This window comes from Carex rostrata, chromosome 3 (genome assembly GCF_964058835.1).
Source record: "Carex rostrata chromosome 3, lpCarRost1.2, whole genome shotgun sequence".
Classification (NCBI taxonomy): domain Eukaryota; kingdom Viridiplantae; phylum Streptophyta; class Magnoliopsida; order Poales; family Cyperaceae; genus Carex; species Carex rostrata.
In genome coordinates this window covers 400,399-419,387 of record NC_135920.1, presented here as the reverse complement: position 1 = coordinate 419,387, position 18,989 = coordinate 400,399, and the positions used below count along the sequence as shown (strand labels likewise).

At 36.7% G+C, this 18,989-nt stretch overlaps 2 protein-coding genes across 3 annotated transcripts; one reads left to right on the top strand and one right to left on the bottom strand.

Annotated features, from left to right (window-relative positions):
• Positions 1–2,346: 2,346 nt before the first annotated feature.
• Positions 2,347–2,784, top strand: CYS2 (PHYTOCYSTATIN 2). The gene has a single exon (XM_078299448.1). The coding sequence runs from the start codon at positions 2,347–2,349 to the stop codon at positions 2,782–2,784; it is 438 nt and encodes a 145-aa protein (XP_078155574.1).
• Positions 2,785–14,615: 11,831 nt separating this feature from the next.
• LOC144552095 (small ribosomal subunit protein eS8-like) lies at positions 14,616–17,498 on the bottom strand. Of its 2 annotated transcripts, none has more exons than XM_078300196.1 (6): positions 17,294–17,498; positions 17,102–17,174; positions 16,139–16,373; positions 15,595–15,693; positions 15,105–15,286; positions 14,616–14,857 (listed from the first exon to the last, which is right to left on the bottom strand). In XM_078300196.1, exons 1-6 carry the CDS (start codon positions 17,295–17,297, stop codon positions 14,782–14,784), a joined length of 669 nt encoding a protein of 222 aa, XP_078156322.1. In that variant the 5' UTR covers positions 17,298–17,498; the 3' UTR covers positions 14,616–14,781. The 2 variants fall into 2 exon arrangements, with proteins under 2 accessions (XP_078156322.1, XP_078156323.1); XM_078300197.1 differs by having other exon boundaries at positions 15,105–15,283.
• Positions 17,499–18,989: the final 1,491 nt, after the last annotated feature.

Below are 18,989 nucleotides of genomic sequence, written 5' to 3'. Positions count from 1 at the left end.
GAATTCTTTCCAGACCAAAGAGCTCTTCAGCGAAATCGGCAAGTTGACTTTAATTTGTTATTCTAACTATCTTCCGTCCGATAAGCAAAAGAAATCACACTTCTCATATTATCCTCATCTTGCTTTTCCATAAAAAGGGTGGAAAAATAGAAGAAAAATGAAATGAAATGGAGCGCTAATATTTAACATATCAAGTAACATTGAGAAGTTGCAGCAGCGATGGAGCTAGAGAGCGAGCTGCGGTATTTTAAAGTTTGCTTGAAATGCTGTGTACATTATGAGTCATTAACCAGGGAGTCCCTTGGTTTTGGGTAAATTAGACTAGGGATTCTTGTAAATAAATAACCATTTTAACTTTTATTAATACAAATATTAGCAAGCCATTGCTTGCTGACCTTAGAAAAAATTAGAGAAGTTTCGAACAGGGAGAAATCTGCGCAGTATTAGGGGCCCGGTTTTTTCTCTGGTTTGTCAGTGATGAAAGTTGTATTTTGTGAAAAAGACTGCTCCCCCGTGATTTAACAAGTCGAAAATTAATATTTTGGGGATCCCATGTGGCCCCGTTAGAATACTATCTATCATAGAACATCCTTCCCCAGAAAGGATCAAAGGATATGGATAAGTTTTAGTCGAACTCGACAATTGAATTAGATTTTCTGGATTTAAGTATATATATATCCTTGCAACAGGCAATTGAATAAGATAAAAAGAGTTCATGGATTCATGTCTGGTGCTTAATTTCTATAGTTGGGTAACCTTCGCGTGCAAGCAACTGCTACCTCTAGTACGCAACGTAACTAGGCATGTGGGCTAGCTGAGACACTGGTCAAAATTCTGCTGACGCCTGTCATGTGTGTTTAGTCGTTTGCTTAATTACCAACGAGAAAATGGTTAATTAAAATGATGACGTGTTTTCAGTGGAAACATGCATTATCTCTTTTCTGCATTTTTTCGATCGGATCGGTTGACTTTGACAAGGATGAATCAGAAAGTGTATTTTTGAGCTTGGTATTTGATCGTATATATATTCGATCACATGTGACCAGCTGGGTTTGATACCAAGTGAAGTCACTGCACAGTGCACACAGTACCAGCTGGACTGTGTACTTTTGTTGATGCTAGCTAGTCTAGTACTCTAGTTTAGTCTCTAGCAAGTAAGAGTAAGACTAACATTAATTTAATCACCGATTTTCTAATAACCTAACCTTGATTCCGGAAAACTAGGGTAAAATTAACGTGTTGGTGCATATATCATATATGTGACCTCTATATATTCTGGAGTCTCTGGAGTCTGGACCATCATTTGAGATAAATGGACGTATCCAGTCGGTCACATAATGGAGACCAACACATGATTCTACGTACAAAAAGCATATTTCATATTTAGGATCAATAGTTGTCGGTTCCGTTCAATGTTTTGAGCTCAATAGTCCATACCCAGCGGCAGCGGGGACTAAGGTAAACTTATCAAGTAGTGTCACGTGGCTAACGCGGATCCACATTTAATTATTACGTACTAAAGACTAAAGAGTAGATCCTTCTACGTACATTGTAGTTTTTTTTTTATTCGAGTACGTAGATTTCGATAAACCCGATTACCCGAAGGATGGTTTGACAACCCAGCTTTGAGAAAGACATGCAGTGACGTCGGTTCTTACTTGTTATTTTGTGATTTTTATTACATATATATATTAATTTCTTGTCTTCTAACTTATAATTAATCGTTATATAATGGAGCCTCCACAATCATATAGTCAATTGCTAACGGGTAGGACGGGTAAAGGGGTAGGTTGGGTACGGATAAAACCCGTAACGGGTAGACGGGTAATTAGGCCAAAACCTATATCCGGTCCGTTTATTACCCGTACCCGTTGCGGGTTGACGGGTACGGGTACCGCGGGTACGGGTCCGGGTATCCGGGTACGGGTCCGGTCCGCCCGTTTTTTTTTTTCTGTTTTTTTCAAAAAAATTCAAATTTTTTTGAAGTGAAACGGATCGGGTACGGGTATCGAGTACGGGTATGCGGGTAGATGGGTACGGGTATGCGTGTAGATGGGTACGGGTAGGCGGGTACGGGTTGGCGGGTACGGGTACAACGGGTTATTTTTTAAATCATGTTATCCGGTCCGTTTATTACCCGTACCCGTCTACCCGTTTGTACCCGGGCAACGGGTACGGGTACCACGGGTAACGGGTATGGGCCGGGCAAAACGGGTTCTACCCGTTCCGGGTTTAGCAAATGCCTACAATCATATCACTTATATATACTCCTCCGATCCACCATAAGTACCAGCTTAAAATATATAGCCTCCATTAACCTCCAACCCCAACCCAAATCTCCTCACAATGTCGTACACGCATCACTATTATCCCTTCTTCTTCTTCTCCTTTCTCTCCACAATCTGCCTCCTTGCATTCCTCACTGCTGCATCCTCTGACTCATCTCCTGCTCCAACCCCTGTCGTCGGTGGCCGCACTGTCATACCTCATGTTGAATCCAACAAGGAGGTGCAATCCCTGGGTCGATTCTCTGTAGCGCAGTACAACAACCGCTTGCGTAGCAGCAATGCTACCGCTACACTTCATCATCATGCCAAACCTCTCACTTTCTCCCGTGTTGTCAAGGCCGAGCAGCAAATCGTCTCGGGTGTGAAGTACTATTTGAAGGTTGTGGCAAAGGAAGGCAAGTATAGCAGCACTGAGAAGTTGTTTGATGCGGTGGTGGTGGTGAAAGCTTGGCTCAAGTCCAAGGAGTTGCTCTCCTTCACTCCCTCTCCTAAGTGAAAAATTAAATTAATGATTCATTGTTTTCTTAATTAATTTGCTCCTTAATTAATGTTGTCCCGTTTAATAAAATTACTTCTATTTTTAAGTAATGGTTTTGGGTTAATTTCTTCTTAGTTATATATTACTTATTAGTACTCTCACTAAGGAAGTTGGGTGTGGAACTGGTTTCTGCAGAATAATCCGGAGCTAGCTCCATGAGTAAATTATAGTGTAATATGTTCTTAAGTAATTATAGTGTAATATGATCGCACTATAAAATTTTGTAGTGCGATCATGTGCTCTTCAAAATTTTATTTTATTTTATTTTTTATTTTAAGTTGGAGTCAAGTTACTTGACTATTTTTAATATCCACTAGAGATTCTCTATTCAGATTTTCAGTCTACGATCTCCGCACGAAGAAATTCATATCCTATGAAGTAATATAATATTTTGTTTGGATCACGGTTTTCTGATCGGAATCCGGACCAATTCGATCTGAAGTAGAATGCACGAGGCTGCTTTAATAGTCATGTAGATTTTGATTGGACTGCGTACAGATCCAAACATAAATATTATGTTTTCTTAGGTATACGAATTTCACGGAGGATATTACTTTTTGCCAATAGATCAAATACATTAATTAGTGGATTAATTAAAAGGGTTAAATGTTTGGCATAGTTAATATCAATTGTTTCATTTATAGGTCGTACCCGAAATTTTTAAATATAGCATAATCCATAAAATAATAAACCAAAATATCATTTTTTGGTGGAAATTATAAAAATGACATGGTCGCATCTACGCAAAGTGGCCACTCTTTTGGTGGCCGCATCTAGGGAAAGCGGTCCGTATTTTGAGTCGCTTCTACGGGCTGCGGCCATGGCCGCTTCTAGGGGATGTGGCCCGGCGATTTTTTTTTGTTGGTTTGATTTTTTGTTTTGAATATTTGTAGTTATAGCTGTGTATGGTGTTTAATTTGGAAGAAGAAATATTATGTTAGTTTGATTTTGTTTTTATTTGAAAATATTAAATTAAGATACGCCTAAATAAATATTCCATACAAGTACTACTAAATAAAATTCTTAAAACTATTACAACAAACAAGCAATGCAATCATAACATAAAATTGACTATTAGATAAAAATACACTGCTTGCCTCTCTCTCAACCTGAAAATTGACAAACAAAAATGTATTGTTATTATTAGTTTTTTTTTTAAGTTGGAATTTAATTTAAAAATATGAGTTAACTACCTCGTGTATCTCGAGCAGCTATGTTTTGTTGTTCTTGTGTATCTCGGCGAGCCTGATGTCCTCTCCTTCTATTATGCAGTAAATCAAGCCACATCGGAATCCTATTGACTCACCTTCAACCCAAAGTAATATTTTTGTCATTTGGAATAAGGGTTGGGCCTCCGTTTTCCGGCCAATCAGACTGATTGTCATACACATGCCATTCACCCATCCATGTGTTGATCAGTGTCTGGATGTGGTAGTAGTAATGTACGAACCTGCCAGGGTCGATGCCTCGGAGACGGCACACTGCCAGAACATGAGAACACGGTATTAGGCCAACAGGAAACAGTTCAGGAGGGGGATTCAGAGATAGAGGTCGAGCACCCTATGCTGACTCAAGAAGATTTAACCCATATGCTTGGGTTAGAGTTTCTAAATGATTAGGAATTGTTTGTTGTCTGATGTTGTTAGGAGTTTCTGTTGTTGCCTGCTAATTGTTTTTGATGTTTCAGTCCTATTCTTTGGACGTTTATTAGCCTAGGGCTGTTTCTGTAGACCAGCCTTTTTGGATTTTTTTTGTTTGTTTTTTCTTGGTACAAACTGTATGCGTTTCCTCCTCCAATTGTTTTGAGATTGGAAGCAAACAATATTATGGTTTCTAATGAAATCGGTGGGTGACCACTTTTTCAAAAAAAAAAAAAATGTTTAATTGCGGCTTCTGGCATGTGCATGTAACCGTGTTATCATCCATGATTACCACCATGTATTTGTAATTGGCCTTGGTAAACCGGGTAGAAGCGTCAGACATGTATGCATTAACTTTCTATTGTGTGGATGTTACCTCAAACTCGGTCCAGTTGCCAAATCCACCGAGCGTTGTCATAGATTGTGACCTCCAGCACCGTTTGTTAATCAACTACGAAAAAATTGATGATATTAATGTATTAAAATAATTGAATGAAAATAGAATAATTTACAATTAAAAAATAAAATAATTTCATGAAAATAAAATACCTTGTGCACACGATATGAGAACTGTTGACCCTGGCTTGCTTCAAATTGCGCTTTTGCCCTCCTTTGAGAAAACCATTGCTGACATTTCTAAAATATGTCCTCAATTATTGCTGCTACCGGTAACCTACGAGATGACCTAAAGACATTATTAAGCTGCTCGGACCCATTTGTAGTCATAATTCTCCAACGGTAACCCCCATCCAGCGCTTCGAATATCTTCTATGGTTTTGGACACTCATTCTCATCTTGATCCAGATACTTACCCACACCGTCCAACCAATTTAAAGCACGGTCACATACATCCCCCATTACTTGCATTCCTTGCTCATATCTCCTCATCTTCCTCTTTGCCACACATATCCTGAAGTACTTGATTGCCTGGTCATTGCAATGGTTCTTCTTCATATTTTCTGCTATATAAGTAGCACAAAGATGGTGAACGCACTCATCCTCGTCTTCCTCATTCCATCCCAGATCATCCTGTCTAAACACCTTTTTTATTCCCTTGCCCCTGTCAGTGATGACACACGCAAACCTGGAGCGAACTACATTGCGCTTCCACCATTGCATGAACCATGCACAGTCTTCAAAATTCTCCGTATCTACCAAAGAAAAAGCCAACGGAAGGAGCTGATTTTCTGCATCATACCCGGTTGCAATCAACATTTTACATGTATTAAACCATAAAAAAAAGTGACTAAAAAAATGACATATCAATTTCGACTACATTTGAATAAATAAAATGACATATTAATTTCAAATTTTATTACCTTTGTACCGGCTTGATAAGAAACATGCATCAACACTGATGACAGGTCTCAGGTGTTGAAAAGCCTCTATGCACGGTCCAAATGTCCAAATGCACGGTCCAAATGCATCAACAGGCCAAATGCACAAACGTACAACGGTCAGGTACCTGCGTATAGGGATGGCAATGGACCGAGCCCACAGGTATTTTACCAATCCCATACCCGGCCTGCCTGATAAAAATCTATACCTGACCTGTCTGGCCCATTATAACGGGCCTAAAAATTGATACCCGGCCTGCCTGTGGGCATTTTCTTCAAACCTGCACCTGCCTGTGCCTGCCTGTCGCAGCCCATGGGCTGCCTTACCCGGCTTGGCCCGACCATGCCTGGTCTCATTTAATATCCCTAAATATCCCCAAATATCCCCAACAACAATTTAACATTCAAATATTCACAACAGCAATTTAACAATCGATTATAACAGCCAATTCAGCAAATATAGCAAATATAACAGCCAATTCAGCAAATATAGCAAATATAACAGCCAATTTAGCAAATATATAGCAAATATAACACCCAATTCAACAAATATATAGCAAATATAACACCCAATTCAGCAAATATAACAGCCAATTCAGCAAATATAACATTCAAATTACAAAATATAGCAGCCAATATAACAGCCAATTTAGCAACCAATTCAGCAGCAAAAACAAATACCTTCACTTCAAGAGCTGATAGCCTCTAACTGCAATTGATCAATTGATAATCCATTACAAAATTACAAAATCATACTATACAAAAAATAGGGAAAAGTATATACCTCAACATTATTATCAGTAGCCGAGCTCTCACTTTCGGTTGCATTTTCACATTCATCTTCACCTTCATCTAAATCATCACAATATGTCTTAAACGGATTACCATTACTCAGATCTGAAAAAACAACAACTAAGAGTTAAAATATGAGCATATATAATCAAAATACTACAAAATGAAATTACAATATTTATACCTTCAAATTCAGTCCTTAACCAATTTTGTGCACATGCTAGAGCTTCAACAAGTGAAGGATGAAGTCTATTTCTTTGTGGACTAACTATTCGTTCGCCCATACTAAAAGCTGATTCAGAGGCAACAGTTGAAACAGGTATCGCGTATATGTCTTTAGCAATTGTTCCCAAAGTTGGAAATTTGTTTCCATTAGATTTCCACCAAGCTAGCACGTCAAAGGATCCTGGCCCACTTGGAAGCAATGCTTCTTCCAAGTAAAGTTCCAACTCCGTGGTATTATCAAATTTCATTTTCTTCATAGTGTGGGCAAATCTCTGAAAACCAATTGGGAGGTCGCCACCTTGTTTCCTTTCCATCTGTGGTTCCTCATCTTGGGGTTTCTCAACTCTTCTTTGATACTCGCGAAACAATTGATGGCTCATTTCAACAACTTTTCCAACTTCGCTCTCAAAATCATTACCATAAATTAACTTATAGTAATAGATTATGACAGCCATCTTACACCTTGGATCCAAAAGTGTGGCAACACCCATGATAACGTGTATGTTACTCCAATATTTATCAAATTTTTCAATCATTCTTGATGCCATATTCGCAATAGTTGGGTTATTATCTTGCAACCAAGTTCGCAAAGCTAATCTTATTTCACAAATGTTTGAAAAATAATGGTTGGCTGTTGTGTATTTTGTCCCCAAAAATAATTATGTTGTAGTGTAAAAAATCTTTAATTTTTCACTTATATTCTTGGCATTCTCCCAATCAGCCTCAGAAGGCACGGTTTTGTATTGCGTATCACGTATTTTCTCACGAAAGAAAACATCCTTATATGTTAAAGCTATTTGTAACATATTATAGGTTGAATTCCATCGTGTTTTCACATCATAACACAATTTTTTGGTATTGGTAATACGCAATTGCCGGGTCGCCTCTTCAAATTTTTCAATTTTTTAGGAGTAGAGGACCAATATACACAACTAGCACGATTTTTTTCTAAACTTGGAGCAATTACATCTAACCCATCCTTTACGATTAAGTTCAAGATATGCGCACAACAACGCATGTGCAAAACTGACCCACCAAGCAAGAGTTGTTCAACGTCTAGTTTATGGACTAAACTTTCAATAACTCCATCATTAGTACTACAATTATCTACAGTTATTGTAGACAATTTACTATCTATATTCCAATCTAAAAAAACATTCATCAATTGTTCCGCAAGTACATCTATGGTGTGGGGAGAAGGTAAGTGTTGGAACCTACAATTAAATTTCAGCACATAAATTCAGCACCTAACTGTAGATTTCAGCAATGGTCCATTCACTATATGATTCAGCAGCTAATATACCATAAATTTTACTATCTAACTTCAGCAGCTTACAGTTCAGCACCTAACAATTCAGTAGCTAATTTAGCACCTAACAATTCAGCAGCTAATTTAGCACCTAACAATTAAGCAGCCAATTCAACAAATTTATAAGCACTTAATTTCAGTACCTTAATAGTCGTTGTTGTAGATTCCATGAATCATCTACAAAATGTGTCGTCACCACCATATAGGACTTCTTTTGATTGTCTGCCGTCCACATGTCGGTTGTAATAGCCACTCTCCCTTGATTGCTCTCCAATAGGGCCATAGTCTTATTCATTCGTTCCTTGTATAGTTTTAAAACATTGCTTCTCACAGTATTAAGGGTTGGACAATTGAATAATGGCTGCAAGGTGTTGACAAAAGCCTTGAATCCTACTTGGTCAACAATTGAGAGAGGGTGTTCGTGCAACACTACCATCTCCACAAGTGTTCTTCTACATGCTTCTTGATCAAAAGTGTAATTTGTTATGGTAGTTTTCCCCTCTAGTTTTTTAGTAACTAACATTTTTTGGAAAGCCAAATTTAACAAATCTAACATAAAAATATAAAATAAATCTAACAAATCTAAATATCTAATTACTTAACATCCAATAAATCTACATAAACTAAATTTACTCTACAAAAATAAATTAATCTAACATGAAATAAATGTAACCTTTAAATCTCGCGGAAAAAATTTGCGGGAGGTGCCGAACTTCGTAATTTCGATACCTTCGTAATTTTGTTTGCGTATTTGTAGAAGGAATTAAATTTACAACTATATATTATTTTTAAACAATAAATTTAAAATTTGAGAATAATAGAAATTTAGATTGAGAGAATGAGAATTGAAATGGAGATGTGAAAATGAAAGGAGGAAGAGGGGTATTTAAAAAAATTTTGATTGGAGGGATAAAATTTAAATTTAAATTTTTTAAAGAATAACAGAAAAAAAAAACTTTACATCCCATCCGATCGATCCGGTCGGGTCCGGATGGGATGGAACCGGTGGGACATTGGGAGGGAATTTTGGGTTTTTGAATTTTCAATTAAAGTATACGGGTATCGGGTAATGGTAGTCGGGTAGTCGGGTAAGGGTAGTCGGGTACGGGTACGGTTGGGTACGGGTATGGTCAGGTATTTGTCCAAAAACACCGGTCCGGCCCGTCCTTTGCCCGTACCCGCCTACCCGCGTACCCGACCTATACCCAGGCTCGGGTATCGGGCACCCCGGGTATCGGGTACGGGCGGGCAGGGTAGGGTATACCCGACTGGGGCAAAATCAAACCACTAGCTGCGGCAGGCAGGCACAGACAGGTGCAGGTTTGAAGAAAATGCTCACAGGCAGGCCGGGTATCAATTTTTAGGCCCGTTATAATGGGCCAGGCAGGTCAGGTATAGATTTTTATTAGGCAGGCCGGGTATGGGATTGGTAAAATACCTGTGGGCTCGGCCCATTGCCATCCCTATACGCAAGTACCTGACCGTTGTACGTTTGTGCAACCGGGATTCTGACAGCATTGATACTCAAATCCACGTCATTTCTCATGTGCGCGGTGATGCAATCAGCAACCATAGCAGCCGTCACTGTGCATGATCTATTCTTTTGGCATCCGTATGACAAACATGTTTTGTTGGGCACCTGGATACTTTCCATTGTGTACCAAAACCAGTGGCCCTTGCTAATATGTACCAACCACATCTGGGGTCCCTGCACTTGAACCTAAGGCGTTGTTTGTTGGTGTGTGTATTTTCAATCTCTTTATTACAAAGAATGTGAATCTTGTAAATTGCAGCTTTCATTTCCTCCTTTGAATTATAGCATTGCCCCTCTGACAATTCATTCTCAAATTCTGCATGTCTACCAAACAACCCCACATTTGCTTCCTGAAATCCTCATAGGTAATTGAAAGCTGCAATTGGGAGCTGAACCCCGCGACCCATTATCCGAAACCCCTTATCAACATTGAATTTTTTTCTTTGCCCGAGCACATACCCGGTATCTTCCTGGTCACTTCGATCGCTCATGCAATTAGGATCAACATCGCCCCAATTTTCCCCTGCCTCTTGTATTTCCGGATCCACCGTCTCCTCGGTTTCATCCGGATCACAAGGCTGACTCCAATGAGCGGTCCGACTACTACTAGCAATTTGGTCAGGTTGGGGTCGGGACCGACATGAGGGTCGACTAGTAGACCGTCGGCCCTCCTGAACTGGGGCTGACTACTCTCAGGCATGTCAATCTGCAAAGGAGTTTAGGACCGACGGGAGGGCCGACTAGTAGACCGTCGGCCCTCCTGAACTGGAGCTTGACTACTCTAAGGCATGTCAATCTGCAAAGGAGTTTAGGACCGACGGGAGGGTCGACTAGTAGATCGTCATCCCTTCTGAACTAGGGCATTACTACTCTCAGGCATCTCAATCTGGAAATGGGACACTGGACTTGAGGAGCTTGACGTATTACCCCGAGTAGCACTCCGGATTAATCTCGCAAGGGGGTTGGGACGCTGGACTCGGTTAATCTCCACATAGAGTTCAATTACCTTGTATCAACCCCTAGGAAAACTAATGGTCTGGTTGTACAGTATCTGCCAGACTCCATCATTCTGAACAAGAAATAGTTGGAACAAGTGGGCATGCTAATTTTGGCCTGAATATCAAGGTCATATCAATCCTGATTCAATCACAGGTTTTGACAAATAATTGATTTCAGAATCAACAAATCAATACCTGGCATTACCGGTATCACAGAAACAGGTCCGATACTATAATAAACCCCATTAGGGCCTGTTAGAACCTCACCACCAGTGTAAACATATACCATAACAGCCATTTTAGTCTGACTATATAAGAAAACCTAAAATTACAAATTAACTAAATTAATTACAAATGCTGAAAAATAATTTGAAAAAAGAGAGAGAAGAAAAAAGTTACAGTTCAGCTGAGAAGAAGAAGAGGCTCAGTGAAAACGACCTGTGAAATGAACTCTCTTTCCAGAAAATGAGATTTTATAGAAATGTCGGTTTGGGCCGCATCCGCTAGAAGCGGCCCAAAATACGGGCCGCTTTTCCTAGATGCGGCCACCAAAAGGGTGGCCGCTTTGCCTAGATGTGACCATGTCATTTTTATAATTTTCACCAAAAAATGTTGTTTTGGTTTACTATTTTTTGAATTATGCTATATTTAAAAATTTCGGGCAATGTACATTAATGATTTGAAAATTTAGGAATTTGAGCTATTGGTGTGGATAAATTATACAAATAATTTAATTGCTTGTTGGTACTAAATGATGCTTTAATTTATTTTTATTATGATATTGCTATAGAAATTATAATATTGGTAGAGAAAACTAATTTACTTTCAGTATCTTTTATGATTCAATATCTAAAGAGAATATTATCGATGTAAGAATCTAGTAATTAGTCTATTTATAATTTAAAAATTCTCTGTGTAACGATAGCATGGAAACATTAAAATTGAGAAGGCTTCTGCAAAGGTTTTTAAAAAAAACATTAAAATTGAGAAGCATCTTCTCTCTCTCTCTCTCTCTCTGCGCTTCACCAGCCGAATTAATCCCAACATATTTTTTTTTATTATTTTTATTTCGGTTTTATAAATGAGTTACAAACTTACAATGATATTTCCGTCTCAAATAATATATATTTATTTTTTAAACACAAGCGATCACAAATAGTATTATACACTTTTACTTAAATTTTTAATTTAAGTTATAGCGGTTAAATTCATGCGTTCATAAAATACTTCTGAGAAACAAGTCAGAGAGCAGCATCTGTTCTACACGCTTCATGGCTTAAAAATAAAATAATGAGAATATTTAAAGGATGAGAATGACTAAACATACTTTTAGATATTATTTAATAAATTATAAAAAAGTTGAAAAAAAAAAAAAAAAGACGGACTGAATATTGCCAAAAGTATAAGAAATGGAATCAACGGAGAGAAAAATGTTACATTGAAAAGGCTAATATTCTCAAATATATATATAACAAATAACAAATGGAGAAGGATTATTAAGTTTCTTCCCTTTTTTCTTTAATATATATATGTAACAATTAGTGTTATGATGGTATACCACACCACCCCTTAATTTGTTTTCGATGTATGGTTTTACAAACACTTTACTTGCAACCCCTGAGCCACTACTATATCACCATGCTAAGCCTAAGACCTCCAAAAATCCTTAAACAAAAACAAACAACTAAATGCCACCTTTTTATACGAACATGCAAAATTTACATCCAAAACCCACAAAATATGCATGAGAATGATGCTTGGGATCGAAGGTGCTCTGATCTGTAAGCAAAGGAAAGCAACACCACAACTTCCTCGTTTATCTTTAAAAGAAGCGGTTCCGATGGTAAATTCAATTGCACCACAATTGATAGGGGGTAGAATACACTATACACTTGGAGGAGATCAATTGGATAAGTTTGCGCCAATCCTAATTGGATGCGGATACTGGTTCATTTGGAAGCAGAGCAAGGAAACAATTTACAGAAACAAGACACTTCCTCCAGAGAAACTTGCAGAGAAGGAATTGCTAGATTGTTTTTGCTGTTGAGGAGGATCTCTTGCTATTTATTTGATGAGTATAGCTATGGTACTTTGCAATGTCCGGATTGTTCCGTGCTTTGAGTTTATATCTTTATTTTCAAAGTTTAAATAGTCTATCCGAACTGTTCAACATTATTATCATATGAAAATATAATTGAAGACCAAATTTTATATTTTTTGGAATTTTTCTTTTACTATTTTTTGAGACAATTAAAAAATCACTTAATTTAAAAATTCTGAACCATCCGAAAGTAATGATTTTCTACCTACTAAAAAAAAAATAGTACAAAATTTCAAATAATATAAAATTTGGTCTCCAAGTATATTTTCATATGATAATAATGTTGAGCGGTTTGAATCGAATATTTGAGCTTTAAAGACAGAAATATGAATCCAATACACGAAACAATCCGCGCATTACAAATTACTATATATAGCCTCACAGCCTCACTGTTGTTTGGTAGTGTAGGAAGTAGCTAGATGGATGTAATTTACAGACTTGTACATCTTAGCCGCCACTGCTAAGTTTTAAAAAAAAAAAAAAAGCAAAGCATATAATAATAATAATTACAACACAAAACACCTTCGATCCCTGGTCTTGGTATAACAAATAAAAAACCTGATCAAGGCACTGCTGCCCAAAACAGATCCAATCAGAAAAGCTATTTGTTACCATCATTGGCATAATATTCGTTCTGAACGCATGCCCCCAATAGCAGGTATGGTACAATACTTTTGTCCCTGGCAAAGATTTGTCGTTCTTTACACCCCCTAAAATCTCTCTCAAAGAGAAACAAAACACCCAATTGCCCCATTTTTTTATTAATAGAAAATAAAAATAAAACTATCGAAATAGAAGTACATATTTATAAAATGTTGATATATATGGAGGAGGGAATAAACATTTCTATTTTGCTACAGTATAGGGAATGTCTATTCCGTATTTCCGTTCTTTCAATATATCAACATTTTATGAAAATGTACCCCTATTTCCTATTTTGATATTTTTTTTCCATTAATAAAAAATTTGGCTCAATTGCTTACGTCATTGAAGACCAGCCGTTCTGTTGTTTCTTTTTTAATTTTTTTTGTAGCAGGTTATCTGCTACAAATTTCGCTAAAACAAATAAAAAAATATATATTTGTATCATTAGTTTTAGTAGATCTCATCTGGCATCCAATCTAAGGTGATGTCAGCATTGTTGTGCTACATGAGTATTGTATGAAACAATAAATCTAAACTTGATTTCTTTATAGGGATAAAAACGGTATGAATAAAATTTGATTTGTATTTGATTCTTATTTGAAAAATTAGATGTGGATATGCAATATCCAAATATCCGTGTGGACAATGATATTGATATAATTTTACATTTCAATTATATGTATCCAAATAGTTGATATATATTATTCAATGTTATAATTAGATAAATATTATAAACTTTAATATTTTTTAATAAATATCTGATATGTTCCAGATTCGTATCCGTACTCCATATCCGTATCACGAAAATGAAAAGAAGAATATGGTATGGTTTTACCACACTATCCGGTCCGTATCCACTCCGTTTTCACCCCAATTTCTCTATCAAGAATATCCAAATGAATTACAACAATATCCTAACTGCTAATTGGTTGACAACACTTCACCTGGTATTCTAATATTTCCAAGGAGATAGATATTTCGCCTATATACGCATCACAGCAGAGGAAAAAAACGATTCTAAAGAATGCCCTTGAACGTCCAAAAACGTTCCAAATTTGACGAATATAGCAAGTTATATATTACGCAATAAAAAATAACGCAAACCAAAAATACCATTCCAGTAGGCAAAATTGGGTGGTGTTAAGAGTTAACTTTGTTTAATATAATAAGGCATGAAAAGGAAACCATCAATATATTTTGGAGCAAAATTTGTAGTGAAAGATGATCCACAAGGCAAAAAGATTCAACAGGTGACAGATTTCGAGTTCATATGGGCTCAAAGCCTAAAATCGTTTCAACACAATCACACAACAAGTTCAAAATCTAACTGCAAAAATAAAAACACTGGTTCTAAGTCGCTCTGGACCTCATCATTTAGGCAGCACTCTTGCCCTTCTTTTTCTGGAGTTTCTTCATGTAAAACTCCAGCTCTTTACCTTCTAGTATATACCTATTACAAAAAAAAAAGTTGAGTTACAATTACAATAGATGCAAAATCTAGTAAAAATATAAAAAAAAATATATCCATAACTAAAACACCCAGTGGAGAACACTATGAAAATTTCATAAGCAGCACAAGTCAATCGTGCAAGGCATCAAATAAAACATACCATCTATGAGAAGACATTATTTCTAGCGAAGGCAACCTGCTAAGGCACTAATGTAATAATAGCAATACAAAGGAAACAGAAGCTTACCCATCGGCACGGCCACACTGACCGGGGCGGGAGGAGATGCATGCAAGCAGACGGCCACTGCTGAACTGCTCCTCAATGTGGGCATCAAGGGTACGTTCCTTTTGCCTCTTCTCTATTTTCCTCTGAACATGGTTGCTCTTTTTTGCTTCCTCTGTGGTAGCAGCAGCAGCCCCTTCAGCCTCCTGCCCGTTTGCACAGGTAAAAAGGTGAGATGAGCATCACGACTTGATCAGTAAATCAATCAAGCAAGCAATGCAATAATAAGAAAATAGTCTGCCAGCTTGCAAATTTTTGGTGTCATCAGTCACTGGAAAGTTCAGCATAATTCAGCAAGTCTGAGGCAGTCTGGTAACTAAGTTGAGGTTTCAAGATGCACAGGCCAGAACCAATACACTATAACATACAAACAGCACTCAGTCTAAAGCACCTATGGTCTGATTGCATAGTACAGGATTTTGAATGATGAATAGTGTAATGCAATAAGCAATACCTCAGTGCCTTCCTTCTTGCTGGCTGCAGCCTTCTTCTTCCTACCAATATCTACTCCATAGTGCTGGAGGTACCATTGCTTGAAGGGAGCAGCATCCACCTACACAAATAGTTAGAAAGCTTGTATTAGCTTAATTTAATCAAGGTCAGTACCAGCTTCTGTTACTTCAATTTTCCATTAACTTGCTTATTTGTAAACAAGATATTAAATTGTTAGGCAACTATCTTTTGTTTTTTGGATGACAGATTTCTACAGAAGGGGAATAGTCATTAATTACAAGTTCTCTACATGAAAATTATCAGTTTTGTTTTTCACTATATTCATTCTTTTGGAAGAAACTTGAGACAATAATAATCATAAATTAACTTTTGAAAATTATTCATAATAATACAGAAAGTTTATCCTCACAAAGCAACTATATCTAAAAGAAATTATAGGCAGTCTACCAGATTCATTTCACAGTTTCACAAATATAATCAATTTTCAACCAGTGTTTTACCAAGAAGATAAATTTAACTTAAAATTAAATAAAAAGAATAAAAACCTGCACAATGGCGCTCTTGACTAGCGTCTGAGTTCTAACAAGCTCATTGTTGGAGGCATTGTACACCACATCAAGTAGACGGGTCTTGCGGGTCACAGCCTCACTACCCCATGAGAAATTGCCTGTGTCAAGACGCAGAGCCCTCCACTTAACATTGCCTCCCCTGACACGCACGCGCCTCACAGTCTTGTTACTTGACAGCTTGGTGTTTGCTGGCTGCCTTCCCAACTCGTACCTAATTTGTTTACAGAAGGTATTAAATTTGTGTATAATTTAATTACCGATCTTGATGCTTTGCAAATATTGACATGCAGAGATTTAATGGGGGTCCAACAATTGCTTGCAGGTGGACACCACTATATAACCTATATAAATCTTTTTAATCCTCTCAAGCAAGGTCACTGTCTCTCACTCTAAAGAGCAAAATAAACCCTCCTGAATTTGTTTAAACTATCTAAACTTCTCTTGATTATACCTTATTTGTGTAGAAAACATAAACCCAGGAGATGTAGCAAACACCTTCTGGCACCAATACGAAAGTCATGCAAAATAGTTTTCGTACCAAAAGAGATGGGGATCACAAATTTTCTATATTCCAGATCAATGCTTCAATTTCCCATGCTTTGAAGGCAAGAAAAAAGATGAAATTTTACTAACTACATAAATTTGGTTTCAAAAACAAACTACATAACCTATGATAATTGGTCAACAGTACTTTCGCTGTTGAAAATTACATCATTATATTAAGCATCTCAATTCTAGATCCGTTCCATTAGGTCCGTTCCATTAGGTGATGACACCTTAAAATGACCATCTAAAATCTCACCCATTACACGGTTGATTTTTTCAGTTTCAGATATTTAAATTTGAAGGCATGATGAATTCTGGAACACCTGACCGAAGCGATGCAAAAAAAAAAAAAGCTTACTGAAAAGATAAAAAAATAAAGATCGAGATGCTTACTTTCTCTTCTTCCTCCATGCTTTCTTCTTCCCTCCAGTCTCCCTCCTCTTGTGCATCGAATCACGTGAGATACCTGATCATAATAAAACCGAGCTTCAATTAGCATTTTTCTACTTTAAAAACAAAAGAAGCGATATTTTTCTCGGCATTGAAGAACAATCGTATAATCAATCTAGCGTTTCCTTCCCGTACCCATCTTGTCCGAGCAGGTTTAGCGACTATCTCCTCTCTCTCTCCCTCTCTCGCTGTGAGCTCCGCCGCTCTCTTGTTAAAACCCGAGGATTTAGAGAGAGGACCAAATGCAACCCTAAGTTGTATTTATATGCATGGATCGGATGAATGATCGGACGGCTGGTTTTAGCTGATCATTTGCGGGGCTTCGGCTAGGGTTTTCGCCACAAACCTTTCTTCAATAAACAACCTTAAGGCCCGGACAATTGGGCCTTAAATGGGGGTAAGGCCTTCTGTTCAGGGTGGGCTAAATAGCAAAGGTAACAGGCCGGCTAATAGCTGAAACTATAATTCATTATCATTTTATTAAAACTTAATACCCTTTATTTTTTCTTAGAGTAAAATGGAGAGATTCAATATTCATGTTCGTAGTGCTCCATTACCACCGCAAGTTTTTTCATTAATAATTCAATTTAATTCACATATAAGAATTGTGAGTTATTGTGTTAGTGGTTTTGTTATATTTCTAAATTCAGTTTAAAAATATAAATATTTTAGCTTTATTTTATCTGTATGATCCAGAAGTTAAAAAAAAAAAACCACAGAACGACTTTACCACCTTCCGATTTAAGAGGTTTTAATAGGGAGGAGAGTTCAAATATCTCAATTTGTTGTGTCTCCGTTATATCTCTACAACAATTTTCTTTTAAATTTATATGTCAAAATATAATTATTAGATGTAATTTTTGTATTGTCTTTTGGACATGCATAGAAACATTTATCAATTTTGATTTGAAATGAATTAGTAAGTTGAAAAATCAATAGACAAAATTTATCCACATTGGTATATTTTGCAAAATCTTGATATAGAGAAATAATATAGATTATAATTACAGTTTTATTTTAATATTTAAGTTTTAATATTAAGTTATTTTAATATTAAAAACGAAGATATAACAAGGACAAAAAATAAAATATTTTGAACTCTTCTCTCTAGTAAATCTGGTGCAAAATTCTGTTTTGGTCCATTGTCTTTTCTAATACTCTATTTGGTTCACACAGGATAAAAGGAAGGGAGGCAAAAATCACCAGGGGGAGAAATGAAATGGAAAGTAAGGTTAATATATTTCTCATTGTGTTGTTTGATTCATCTTGTTTACCTCTGTTTAGGGGTGTTCAAACTTTTCGATTTGTTTGATTTTCAACTAAAGTACTGGTATTCTGCGGCCTGTAGGCTGGGACCGCATCAGCAGAGTGTGGACCCTAGTTTTGGAAACCACACCGGTACTCTACGGTTAGGGTAGAATTAGAATTTCCCAAAAAAATGAAGCATTTTGGTTTATTTTTTTTTAAAATGGTAGAAATAAAAATTTCGAAAATGACATATTACATATCAATAACAAAAAGATAGCAGCAGTAACTAAACTTTAAAAAAAAAAAATTGTATCATGTTTTAAGCTTTCAAATTTACATCAAAAAAAGAATAGCTTAAATCATAATATAATTTTAGACACAATCAAATACAAAAATTTAGACTAATTTAAGTTGAAATAATAAATTTAAACTTCCTTAACTTTAGGAAGGAAGGGGATAGAGCGATGGGGAGACAACCTTCGAACAGTAAAACCTACATCTCAAATTAGAGGTGACAAATTTCATCAAAATTTTCTTGTCGCTCCCCTTCGAACAATATATGCTCCCTTTCGTTCCTCTTCAC

Excerpts from the sequence above, each read along its gene's own strand:
- CYS2 (XM_078299448.1), top strand. The coding sequence starts at position 2,347 with ATGTCGTACACGCATCACTATTATCCCTTCTTCTTCTTCTCCTTTCTC.
- LOC144552095 (XM_078300196.1), bottom strand. Across the intron at positions 16,374-17,101 it reads GCATGGAGGAAGAAGAGAAA|GTACGAGTTGGGAAGGCAGC; the intron begins GTAAGCATCTCG and ends TAAACAAATTAG. Across the intron at positions 15,694-16,138 it reads TCAAGAGCGCCATTGTGCAG|GTGGATGCTGCTCCCTTCAA; the intron begins GTTTTTATTCTT and ends CTATTTGTGTAG.